Source organism: Echinococcus granulosus, assembly GCF_000524195.1.
Source record: "Echinococcus granulosus chromosome Unknown EG_S00219, whole genome shotgun sequence".
Lineage (NCBI taxonomy): Eukaryota > Metazoa > Platyhelminthes > Cestoda > Cyclophyllidea > Taeniidae > Echinococcus > Echinococcus granulosus.
The window spans coordinates 47831-61212 of record NW_020170599.1 but is presented as its reverse complement, the minus strand read 5'-3'; the positions used below and the strand labels follow the sequence as shown (position 1 = coordinate 61212).

Below are 13382 nucleotides of genomic sequence, written 5' to 3'. Positions count from 1 at the left end.
ATTGGCAAAGGCGGTGCACGTGGCGTATATACTACTCTAAGGTAGCCTCAGTGAAGAAATGAAATCGAAGCATCTACAACCAATTTTGAAATTCGTTTGACAAATGGTTGAAACATGGCTGCTGACATTCGAGTAATGCATTGCGTTTACAGCCCTAATCTACTGTTTCAGACAACACCTCTGAGAATCTACCCATTTGGCCGTTATGAATACGCGGTTGCGGAATGCATGAAATTGTTGATTTTATCGTGGAGCTAGTGAACAAAATATGATGCACTACATGAGTCGCAACTAGATTTCACCCGTGACTGGTAGATAACAGCAGAGTTTGCCATGCCTGGTCTTTGGAAGAGTAGAGAGCGACTCTGCAAAGATCACTTTTTTATACACTGCCTACCTGGCTGAGTTCGTCCATGCAGCAGTGAGATGACTGGGATATCCATACTAAATGATGTCACATCTCTCAAAACACAGCAGTCTTTGTGCTTTTTCCACATCACTTTAATGCTTTCAGTTTTTATACACTGACTGTGAAACGTTTAGTATTTGTTGTCCAGTATGCGCATAATATTTTGACAGTCATTTGCTGATGTGAAGACCCCAATGGTTGAGTGACTACGTGTTAAATCTCTGCTGCTGACGTTGACGTGCCCTAATGTTTGCTCGTAAAACGTGTTTATCCGTGATGGTCTCTAGGTGACATTTGCGGTGACCTTATCAAGTCAATTTGTTGTCCTAGCAACTTTTGTGCTTCCAACTCATCCAAGGCAAAAGTTAAAGGTTACCGCTTCAATTTGGCTATGCAGTATAAGGAATATTCTCACATATTTTCTGTGGGAGGCAAAAGTTTTAGGCACCGTAGCAGATGTTAAGATCTGCAGTAATTGTATTGGCAAAATGGAATCGGGATTAGCATTGCGTTAAATAATTATCCAAGTTTGATATTTACAATGGGTTTGGCATTCACTTCCCACAATTCGACCTCCATTCTCCTAGATAAGGACATTCCCAAATGGTCAGCATCATAAACAGACTGCAGTGATGAGGGTTGTTCCTGTCACAAGTGCACGTCTGGCTACTCAGGGATGGATGGCGTCCGTCCCATGACGAGATTCGAGTTCTCTAACTGCCTCTAGCCATAACGGTGAGGCAAGGCAGCGTATATTGCACAGCCATCTCGTCTATCTGGACGCAGTCAAAGACTTTCATCTTTATTCATTGCAGCACTGGATGGGGTGCATGGCCACTGCGATGGCACCATAACTGCGTCTTCAATACTTTCTTCTGACTAAGAAGGTGGTGAATGCTGGATGGCGGCCAGATCGGTCATGCTTCATAATGTTTGTACTTCTTAGTCTATCCTTTTGACAGAAAGCCATAGTCCAGCACTCATTCACTGATTCCTGTATGCATCTACTATCCACGTGCGGGGCAAAAGTAAGCTGTGCTTAGAGGTCATCTAGAATGTTTACGAATACATCTGCACCTTCAAGCAGGAAATTGCAAGTATTGCTGATGCATTCCATCAGTTGTGGATGAGCTGTCATCGCTTCATTATCTTGATGAGTTAGGAAGTGCTATCTGCAAAACTCGGGACTGCTTTAACGTTATAGGTAAAGTTGGCCACAAGAAAAGTGGTTTTAACAATTCCATATAAGTCAGACCTATGCGCATAACAAATTTCATTGCTCACGTTTCCTTGTCTATATTTACATTTAACGACATCTGTCCACCTCCAGTAAGTCTGCTTAACGTACTCTGCCCAAAAGTGACTCGATACCTGTTATTTAATTTAGACTTGACATTGGCCTAAGGTTAGGTGCTGATGTAGCCACGCCAGAGTCTAGAAGATAGGAGCACTGACGGGCTGAGAATTTTCCTCGAGCTCAAAAGAACGAGTAACAGCCGTTAGGAAGAAATCAGGGGAGACAAGGATTGAAGTTTGGCTGCTTGTTGCAAATCGTGACGGTTCTTCGTTGAAAACTTGATTAGCAAGCTGTAGGATGTGGTATTTCTTCCATCGAGCATCATAAATATAATGGGTGGGCGAACTCCGTGACTAAACTAGACGTTTACACATCGGGCTTGCCTGATCAGAGGCGATTAGTGGAAGAATTATTTTGTGTGTAGAAATATCTCTACCACTACCATGGGCCCAAAATATTTCCCGAGTGAGAGCTCTTACAAGCCAAGTGGATCTTTAAAGGTGTAAGTGCAAATGGGGGTTAAAGCTAGCTTTTGAAAGCCACCTTTTTACTTAACGTCGTCCATAAAAAGGCGATATCAGCGAAGCTGTCCATTGTGTAATGGCTTCAGCAGCTATTTCTGCATCACAGCCTTCGTTCCCCTGATTCAAGCAGACCGAATGGATGGGGATCTTACTTATTGGTTGTTAACGCAAATAGGCCTCAGTGATGAGAGTCCATTGCTTTCTGAGTACACGTGCCACGTAGTACAGCTCTTTGGAATTCTAAACCTCTCTCTATTCACCAATCATTTTAACTTGAATACATGAGTGAACATGAACCCTGCCATTTTTACTTTCCATTCAAACTGGGATAAAGGTTAACCTGTAGGCAAATGTGTATCTAGGTCTGGATGTATTCAGACAACATCTTTTAACGAAATAAGGAAACTCATTAACAAAGAGAGCACTTTACTTGTTCTACTTTAAGCAATTTCGGTTATATCAATTTTGATTAGAGAATTAGAATTGTGATCAAAATATCCTATGCTGCTCGATTATTTATCAGAAAATCAGAGTGCCTACGAGAAGCTGAATTGATCTCATCAAATGTTGCGTTTCGGCACAGACAAGGACTACTGTATACTAATAAGTAGACTGTACTGCGGAACATGCCCTTCAAAGTTGTTCTTTATCAATGAACGCATTACGACTGCCACCAGTCTGCTAGCTGTCCTTCACAGCACACTATAAAACAATGCAGGACGGATCATCTTTTATATCGAAGTAGACAGTTAGAAGCACCCAATTAACCCAACTAATGGGCTATAGAAAAAAAAACACTAAAAAAAGCGTTCCACGCCTCCTACGCTGTCTAGTTACTTTTCCATGAGCAAGGCTCTCCCTATATTCTTAACATCCAAAATTGTTTATGCGCATAAATCTTCCACGAACAATTTACTAAAGAAGAATCCTAACGACTGAGTCAATGATCTCCCAATGGAAAATGCTGCATGTGGATATGCCCTGACCTATATTCGAACAACTGTCATTCGTCTTGGCGCATGTGGAATGCCTCTAATGGCCGCTACACTTCATAAATTAAATCATAGCCATTGCTTGCACCTCAATGGATACTGCAAGTCGCAGTCTTAAATTTACATCCACTTTCTTCTTTTCCTTCTCTGGCATAGGGCATACGAATATAAACCAGCCATGGAAGAGGCACCTGTTGCACTGATGGTCATGTGAGGCTTGATTGGATGCCAGTTATTGTTTCCAGCATAGTCACTCGTCATGAACAGTTGCATCGAAAACTTCGTAGTTAATTAATTAACAACTGTCCCACATCATCATGGGTGGCTGTTTGTCTTCGCATGCTTGAGATGCCTGATAATTCCGATGCTCGTCAGCGCAATTAATCGTATTGCCTGACTGCACAGTCACTGCAACTGCGTGGCAGGTATGAATGATCACGGTGGTGGAATCGGTGTATACACGACAGCTCTAATGTCGCAACTGGATGTTGTGTCATCTGAATTGTGGAGGCGGAGTCTGCATTCATTGGTCGGCAATGATGGTGAGTTCATTTCATTTTGAAGAGGAGAAATCTGCATCACTTCTGCCATCCTGCTTGTTTTCGGGAGATTAAGCGTAACCCTCACAGAAGATTCGTGTGACTGAGTTAAATCGGTCTGTTCGGAAGACACAATATGCTGACACAATTTTCGCATTTAAGCCTGTCTGTAATTGCCATCCAATGGATCTTCTCCATGAATCAAAAGGAAGGCTCGGGTGTTCTAAGACGGAGGAAGATCTAGTTTGCAGGTAAACTACGCAATTTGAGGTGCACAATCCTCCATGGTAGTTAATTTGAGAAGCTGGCTTCAATTCCAATGTGGTTTGGTTGTCCCTTCGTACAAACGAGTAACAAGTTTGCCCTCCAGTACACAACCTGTCAACAAATGTCTTGATGTAGATGAAAAGAAGTGAAGGTACTCGTGCTAATGAATGCATGCATTGCTTGTGTTAAAGGAGAGAAGCGAGAACCAGTGTGGGTGCTTCATTAGCAAATAAAACAACGTAACTTCATGACGGTTGACGGATCGTTCAAACACATTGTTTGCCATTTCATTTGATCGACAACTCATTAAAAGCACAAGCAATGCCAAGGGTTTCACATGAGGACATAGTACCAGAATTTCACCACTGACGCTAGAACCCATGTCTTTAATGTTAGCGTCATAGTGACACGCCAAACGTCTTCAAACCATGGAAAGCAGACATAATTTTCGCTTTAAACGTGGCTGCATATGGCACCCAGCTGATCTTGGTGATGAAATTACGAAAAGAATTTAGGTAGAAGACAACAATTAAAGCCTTATTTTCCTCACAAAACTGCTCAAGCTACGTCGCCACTTTGTCTGGCATGCTGCATTAAATTCAAGTGTCTTTTAGTTGTCCCTGTCTAATGAGTGTGTAAGAAGCTTGAACTCCGGTTAACACACAGTTAACAAATTCGCATCTGTGGGTGAAATCATGCACTCCCTAATGGTGCAATTACACATTGTGCTGCAAGAGAAAAGCGAAAAAGTGGTGTGGGTGTTGCACATTCTGAGAAAAACAATGTAAGCTTGTAGTAGCTGACGGATCATTCAAACGCGTTGTTTGCCATTTCATATGATTGACAATTCGTGAATGGCACAAACAATGCTCCTCGCGTGATTTCATTGCTCCTGTTAGTGCAACCATCCTATTTCCCATACACACTAAACTCTCCAACATGTAAGCTGCAATCATTTATAAATTCCACACATGCACTTTGTTAAGATCGTATGGTCACCCAACAAGTTCTTCATAGATGGCCTCGAATTGGCGCATTTCATTTCTTTCTATATATGAACAAGTGAATGAACTGCAGTGTGGTGAAATGGAATTGGCATCACCCCTGTGGAGAGCTAAATAAGCATTTCAGCCTCCGTGGCTCAGTCATCACTACATCCTTCAGCCAGTCGGCTCCCAAATGCCCTGCTATAATCAAACCGCAGAAAGGGGTTGCCTTATGCTTGCGCCGATTCAAGCCAAGAAGTAGATCAAAACAAGTGGCTACAAACTTGATCAGTTTAGTGTATTTCCTTGCTTTGACGCCCAATGATATGTTTTCTTGAAGCATTGGTAGCATGATGCACAAAGTCGACGCAGTTTGTGTTATTTTACATTGAGGTCAAGTTAGGAAGTGTTAATTTCTTATTTCTCCCTAAATGGAATGTAGGTGATCGTGCAAAGCTTCAAAATTTTTCAACTTTTAACTCGTTTAGTCAAAGTTCATCACTATCCCAAACCCAGATTCAGTTGAATGCAAATTCTGGGATATTCAGTCTTGTGCACACTAGAGGAAATATTTCATTGTAGATGAAATGTCTGATCACGAAGTCAGTTTAGTGTTGTTTTTCAAGGGGCGCACACTACGGCAGCTTTGGTTGGGGCGGCAGGGTTGGACGAAGAGCAGTGTTGTTGTCAAGTGGTGGTATATCCGGTCCGACTGCAAAATTGTTGGAGTCGTCCTGCGGCCCAGTGCTGCCTTTAAGAAAATGTTTAGGTAAATACATAAATGTCTAGCTAATGTAAGTTGATATCAGTTACTGTTTAGTCGGTAGGTCGAGGTGGTAGGTTACAGCAGTGCTCTTTGATCTCCATTTGCTTGACCTAAGGAGGCTTGCATTTCCTTATCATAATAGATAGAGACGCTCTTCATGCCTTTATAACCGCCCTAGCCCACAAAGAATTATTCGCGTGGGAGTCATTTTTGCCTTCCACCTGCTTCTGGAATGGCGTGTGGGCCGAAGGTCAAAGTAGTTAACAAGCGAATGTGTAGATCGTTCCAGTGTGCCCAAATATGTTGTTAAAATGTGGTCCTCATCTACACCAATTAAGCCGTTGGATGCATTCACACTGGCAATGGTGATGATTAATTAAGGTGCCACACAGTTGATTGAAGAAGAGAGTCTAGGAAAAGAGGTTGAGTATGCGAGTTTTGCACTAGGAACTGCATTCTAAATAAAGTACTGCATCGAATCATGTTGAGTAGCATCAGCAGTAAGTCGGGAGTGTGGAAAATGCAGTGGGTAATATTGGTGAAATGCAAAAGTGACGTACCTGGAACACGTTGTGGCCTAACCAATATTCAAGGCCTACTTAGTGTGTAACAATGCAGTCAAATTCATAATACACAGACAACAGTTTGAATGCAGGTATGAAAGTCATTTGTGGTGCATAAATTAGATTCGAATTGCTTGGAAATTTAAAGACACAACATACGCATAAGGCAGATGATGAACTGCAGAGGAAGAGAAGCACAAGTTTGCTAACGCTTTTTAAAACAATTCACTTTTGTGTCAACCCAGTGAAATGCACAGATATGAATGAAATAATCACCACTCACTGTAGTAAATGTTCCTGCTACAAGAGGAAAAGAAGCAGAGACACTGAAGCAGTGCAGATCAGGTAATTACAGTCAAAGCAGCTTCTACTCTACTAGAGTAAACATGGCATTTCAGATGCAACAAAGAAAGCTGAATTGAGAGAAAGAAATTGCTCACGGAGGCGGGTAGTAACCATACCCATACAGTGGTCGGCAATCTGAAGAAATGTACGGTAAGTTGGTGAATCGTGGGCAAGTTTTCAATTCAAAATAATTAGTCAATTGCCTGATCTTAATAAGGATAGCACAAGGCACCTCGCCAAAACATAGTACTATATAGGAAGAACGGCGAATGAGTGAGTAGGAGAAGCGACATCAAGGAAGGCAGCAAACGAGTACTCACACATGTTTCAGGTGATCGCGCGCGTAAATGAAAAGGCGATCTTGTATTCCAACTCACAGACCGCAGACCAGTGACTAATGATTGGCTAATTTCCACCAAGTGTGCACCAAACCATGTAATGATCCTGTGCTTTAATCATCCTCTCAATGTGAGGCTGTGAACGCGAGCAGGAATTGGCCTGATTTAGTTGACAATGCCTGCTATGCAGTGATGCTTGCTACGCCAGTCTGACCATGACTGGGCCCCATTTACGATGATAATGTTTAAAACCGAAAACCCACTGCTATTTAGCAATATGCAAGTGCGCTGAAATAAATGCTGAGGATTTCGCATTTTGACATGTTGACGAATTTTGCCACTGATGCTGCCGCCAATGTCTTTAATGTTAATACTTGAACCGTGATTAGATAAACACATCTGTGGGAAAGAGGGCTCATAAATGTAGTACCTAGGGACGTACGTCTTGTGCACCAAATGATGTCCAGTCCACAGAAGCCAAATGGCTGGCGTAAATAAAATAAATATGCACCTTCTTCTCTTACTGTGCTCCTTCACTGGTGCTCCTCTTGGCAACGCTTATTCTTTCGGCCATCAAACACAATCGTGTGTTTTGTAATCACCTGCCAACACACCTCGAAGATAGTAATGGTGCCTAAATACCGAAACATGATAGCTGATTTCGTAAACAGTGTTGAAATATTAACAGAGGAACTCGCGGATCCAGACGTGTGTTTGAATTCCCAAGTTTCGCTCCCATTAGGACAGCTTTAAATCAAGTCACGCGCTGACCACTCGTGTCTTAAGCTAGATGAAAGGTGAATCTCCGCACATTCGTAATTACAGGTAAGGCGTCACGACAAGGATGTTGCATGGAGGAGTGACACTTGCAGCCTCAAATGCCCATTTGCATGGGAAGCTAGAAGCATTTGTTATCAATGAGTACTGTGTTAAGCAGATGTTGTGTTTTTAGGCACAATAAATAATTGAATGACAAAACACTGCATTTCAGCGACATTTATTCTCATCTGGAATTGTTTGCAATATTAACTACAAAATTATGGTTAGTCATATTCGTCATATTCTACTTGGGTTCTTCCAACCTGTTTAATGGGCAAATTGTAGCAGGAGTAGCTACGAGGAATCGCAGTGTGCTTTAGACCTTTAGTGGCATTCAACGAAGGAGGGCAGAATTCATCATTAATGTTAGGGGATGAGCTGCGCAGTTAATCGGACGTTGTTAAATGTACGAATTGTCATTCTGATGGCCAGAATGCTTGGGTTGTAGAGCCACATACGCCATGTGAGTCTGCTCTTGCCGTTTGTGTAGGTGTGAGCAGTCATAACACTGTAGAATCGCACACACTGTTTGGTAATTTTGAGCAGCTGTGCAAGAAAAACCCATGACGATGACACAAATTTGCCAACATGTCTCTCCATAACCGTTTAGACTGAGATGCACTGGAAATCTCCTTCGCCTTCTAGCGCAAATGCAACCGTCTCCCAATAGCCTTTGCCGACGAATCAGATGGAAAATCTAGGCGCTGGAAGGCAAGTGAAACTCTCCATCATTACCACACTAGGTGATGCCAGTCGCCTTTTTCGTATTTTATAATCAATCTGATTGGACGACTTCACTTTCAATGCTGAGCCGACTCCCACTGGTAGAAGTGTGTAAAAACCTCCTCCCAGTAAACACTTGGTCAACGAACTCGCAGATGTAGATAATTGACGTTCCTCATAATGACGCATTCATGCATCACTTGTGCCACAAGGGAAGAGCGTGATACCGGTGTGGGTGGTTCATATCCAAAAAAACAAAGGAGACTGGTAATAAATTACGGAGCATTAAAACTCGTTGTCTGTCATTTCGTCTGATTGACAATTCGAGAAATGCACAAACAATGCCATTTCCGTGAGTTACCGTTTCTGTGGGTATATTGTTGCTGATTCCTGATTCCACTGCACTGCTCAATGCGCTAATTCCATTTCCTGTGAAAGCACTCGCTTTGGGCCTATTTCCATATTTAAAATACCACATCTCCCTAGCATACACACCTTGCTAAATATAGTATGGTTATGCCACAATATCTTGCCAAGAGCCCTCGAATGCGCTCACTTCACCTTTTCCGCCTTCATGGTTCGGTCGCCAATTCAGTCCTTAGTAGGTCAGCTCTTAGCTGCTCCACAAATAAATAAACCTCAATCCAGAATTGCCTTGCTAGTCCGTGGATGCAAATTTGACTAAGATTTGAATGGCAGTAGTGCTGCGTGAGGCCACCCAATTCAAGTTAAAGCATGTTTATACACCCAAATTGCATGTCAATGTGTTCGAAGTGGCAGTTTTATCAACCATAACGCCACTAGTCGTCAGCTCCTCCTACTCTTCCCACACGCGACCAGGATGCTTTTCAACATGTCACAGGTAGACTGTGAGTTGTCTATGATTCAACTACAAATGAGAGGACTCAAGGTGTCTCCAATCAAGTCCCTCTTATTCCTTCCATCCATAACTTGTGGCATTATGTTTGACTCGTCAACTTGTCGATTTGCAGCTCTATCACATGCCGCATGAATACACAAAATTTATGTCCATATGCATTAACACAAATCGTGTTGTGTGAAGGAGAAGCTAGTAACGAAGCCGAAAGGAAGATTAAGCCTCTACGTGGTGCAATACTATTTGTTTAATTGCATATTAATTCACGCCAATCATTTGGTCTGTACCGATTCACATCGTTTCGAGTACGTGACATGTGTCTCGTTGATGTCTTTGCACGCACGTTTGCACAGTCCTTCTGTAGCACGTTGGTAATCATTCCTGGCTTTCGGCGTGTTACACGTTAGGAGGTGAAATTTTCAGCATCAGTACTGCTATTAAATGAGCTCAGTCAAGATCCGACTGCGGTAGCCAGCATCACTACACAATGGACTTCATGGTGCCTGGACCACAGTGAAGATCTCCGGTGTCATGGCAATACGGCAGATCCGTCATGTTGGCTAAAAAAAAGGTTAGAGTCCATCATAGCTACGCTTATTTTGTTAACTGGTGGAGCTCAATTGTCAATCGCTTTTATGAGTTTACGTAGTGAAGGTTGATTGAAACACGGTTGTGATGCACGCTTTGGTACATCCAAGGTTGCAATGAGCCAATCATCAGACACTGGTCCACAGTCTGTGGGTTGCCATCCACGATTTTCTTATTCACTTTCTCATACCATCACCTGAGACATGTGTGAGTACTCCCTTGCTTCCTTTGCCAATGCTCTTCCTTTTGCTCACTCCTTTGCAACACTTTTGCATTAGTCAACTGCTTGAGGCAGGGTGAAACACTCCATTTGTTACTGCAACTTGCATATGAGTTGGTACATTGTGCTACCACTCCTGAGTTCATTTGACGAGGTGATTATTTTGAGTGGGAAACATGCATCTTAGCCTGTACAAATGCAAATACTTATACATTCGTCAACTAACCGAGCGTTATTTTTAGATTGTTGGCCTCGTTACAGATATGGTTACTACCCGCCTCCGTAAGCAATTTGTTTCTCACAGTTTAAATTTTCTCCCTTTTTTATCGAAAATGTCATGATTGTTCTAAGAAAGCAAAAAGTGATTTAGGAGTTTTATCTGATTGGCACTGACTCAACATCTCATTACTTCTTTGTCGCCTATAGTCCCTACGCTTACCAGAGTGAGTGACGCCGACTTCGTATTACCCATGTCGCGCCATCAGCTCCTTCACCATTCACACTCACTCTCACCATCTTTTACCCTCTCGTTTGCAACGCTATTTACCACATTGAAGTAGTTGATGCAAGGTGAAACAGTCCATTCGTTACCTCCGCTTGCACTCGAGTCAGCACATTGTGCTACCATTCTCAGGCATAAATGATGAGTAAATTATTTTAAGTAGGAGACCTGTATCTTGGGCCTGACAGCTACGAAGTTTGCATGCAATCCATGAACTGAAGGGGCTTTGATTTTAGGTTGGTGGCCAGGATCCGGAAATGGTTTCTACCTGCCTCCGTAGGTGATTTATTTCTGCGAAATTCTACTTCATCCTTCCACTATAAAAATTGCGTTTGTGATTTGAAAAATTATACCTGGTAGGGGCTGTCTTAGCATCTCATGGCTTCTTTGCCCCCTTTAGCTCAAACATTTACCACAGTGAGTTACGTGATCGTCACACCATCAGACCCTTCACTAAGCACCATAATCGAAAATCGTGTTGTTCGTTGTAGTTTACTACACACCCTATGGGTTAGTGATTTGCCTAACCTAACTGACAAATGCCCGTTTAAATGTCTGGCATTGAGTTCGGCATTAAACAAATAACACAAATTTTCATAATAATGCCTTTGCAAGCATTTGTGTTTATGGAAGCATTAAGTCGCGTTTGTATTTGTAAAATGAGGACATGTTTACACTTACTAGACAAAACAATCCATTTCCAGGTAAGTCATGTCAAGTTTCCACTCAATTTCCTGCTATTTTGTTGCATCCTTAATGTGTTGATGGTTGTTATTAGCATTCTCTGAGAAATCTGTTCTAAGTTTGTACAAATCTGCTACCAAGCGTCTTCTTATTCGGAAAATTTGCACCTAAAAATTGACACTAATATAATACAAAATATTGGTCTTAGTTCAGTAGCTTTCACACCTTCCCTCTTTGCTTCAACTTTTCTCGCTCAAGTTACATTTGCAGGAATTATTTAACAGCCGTTAAGGATGGGTGCGAGTGAGTCTTGTTGGCAAAGATAGCGAAGATAAAGGCCACATTCTGATTACGTTTCTGGAGGCAGGAAGCGATAGCACATTCGTGAAATTCGTCAACTTCTTTGACTCTGGGCCCACTAAAATAGTAGACAGGCAGGAGGATTGCAACATCAACGCCAGTGAAAATCGCATTCATTTGAGCTTTGCGTGTCTTAAGGTACTACGCCTCCGGCCGTGAATCCGAACTTCCCACCTCAAAATCTGCCCACTCAGCCACTGCCACTACAACCAACCATTTAAGTGCACCTCACGGCAATGGCACAACATTCCAAACTGACTGTATTGTGGAACATTTTATCAACGACGAATACTTTTTTTCGCGTAATTTCGAGGACATATAACTTAGAAAGTGCATTTGCCTTAAAATTTCGGTTTGGGCTATGATTAAATCTGAACTAGTTAGCTTCGCCTGCGATAGAAACCACCTGTGCAAGATGTGCCGAAATCATCTTGCGGGTAAACGAGGGGGTAGAAAATGAAATGTTTGAGCATTCTGCATGCAACCGCGTTCTATTTAAATGGTAAAATTAGGGATCAACAGTTTTGAAATTTGTCTTGAATGTAAACTGACACAAGTTATTTTTGTGCTTTATGCAACTCGGAAACATCAAGTAATGAGTCTGGAAGCCTTTAAAACGTCGAGGTGCTTGTAACTGCTGCACTTCCACGACAGTAATGAATGATCCTTGTTCTTGAAGGACCAATTTCGACTTCACTGATGTGGACACAAGGCATTGACAAAATCCTAAATTCTACCTGTGGCATGTCAATACGCCTCCTGACCGCGTGTTGAGATGTGATGTGGAGCTCACTATTAGGAAAGATTTGTAGATAAATGCTCAACTAGACTTTCGACATGCATTTCGCTGTTTAAGCCTTGTTTTGCTCGAAGTGATTGCTATAAGGGAGCACTACTAACAAGTGGAACAAGGTGAGTTTTACATCCGCGTAACAATACGGCAATGCAGAATCGAGTTTTGCTCATCGGTGGCGTATTTGGCAGCTGGTAGCCCTGATGACTAACTTAGTGGCAGTACCATGGAGGCTGAATTGCGCTTGTTGTTGACTTTACGACCGACACCAACATCATTTCACCATACTACACCCTACAGAGTCATTCTTATATCAGCTAATGCAGAAGCGTGCTAAATGAAGGATATTTCTTAAGGTATTGTGAGTTGGCCATGCAATTTGGGAACAAAGAATGTGTGCCGGGGAATTGCGTGTTGATAAAGACATGCACTTTGGCTCAAAATAGATAGGTATTTTGAAATAAATGCGAAAAAACTATTGAACCTACTTACGGATATTAAAAAGGTCAGGATTACACCCACCGGGAACAATGGATCACGTGAAAGCCTTGTTTGTGCGTTCCATGAAATGAGGGCGTTCTTTAAATTTCCATCATTTATTACAAAGCCACTTTGCTTATATTTGAGAATAAAACACCTACGCCAGTTTAATGCCCTTCTCTTGTAACGCAAACACTGCACAAATATATCATTACAGTAAACATGCTGACGAAGTATTTACCGGGTAGCAAACTCATTGCACGGTTAGAGAGTGGACTGACGGCTCAAAGTAGGAAGTGATGTCAATTTG

At 42.1% G+C, this 13382-nt stretch overlaps 2 protein-coding genes across 2 annotated transcripts; one reads left to right on the top strand and one right to left on the bottom strand. All coding sequences in view use genetic code 11, as the record gives it.

Annotated features, from left to right (window-relative positions):
* Nucleotides 1-5649: 5649 nt before the first annotated feature.
* On the bottom strand, nt 5650-8349 carry EGR_10433 (hypothetical protein; the record flags this gene model as incomplete). Its single annotated transcript, XM_024499682.1, has 2 exons — nt 5650-5765; nt 8304-8349. The coding sequence occupies 2 exons, from the start codon at nt 8347-8349 to the stop codon at nt 5650-5652; spliced, it is 162 nt and encodes a 53-aa protein (XP_024345910.1).
* Nucleotides 8350-9998: 1649 nt separating this feature from the next.
* On the top strand, nt 9999-12121 carry EGR_10432 (hypothetical protein; the record flags this gene model as incomplete). Its single annotated transcript, XM_024499681.1, has 4 exons — nt 9999-10016; nt 10496-10535; nt 10992-11031; nt 11938-12121. 4 exons carry the CDS (start codon nt 9999-10001, stop codon nt 12119-12121), a joined length of 282 nt encoding a protein of 93 aa, XP_024345909.1.
* Nucleotides 12122-13382: the final 1261 nt, after the last annotated feature.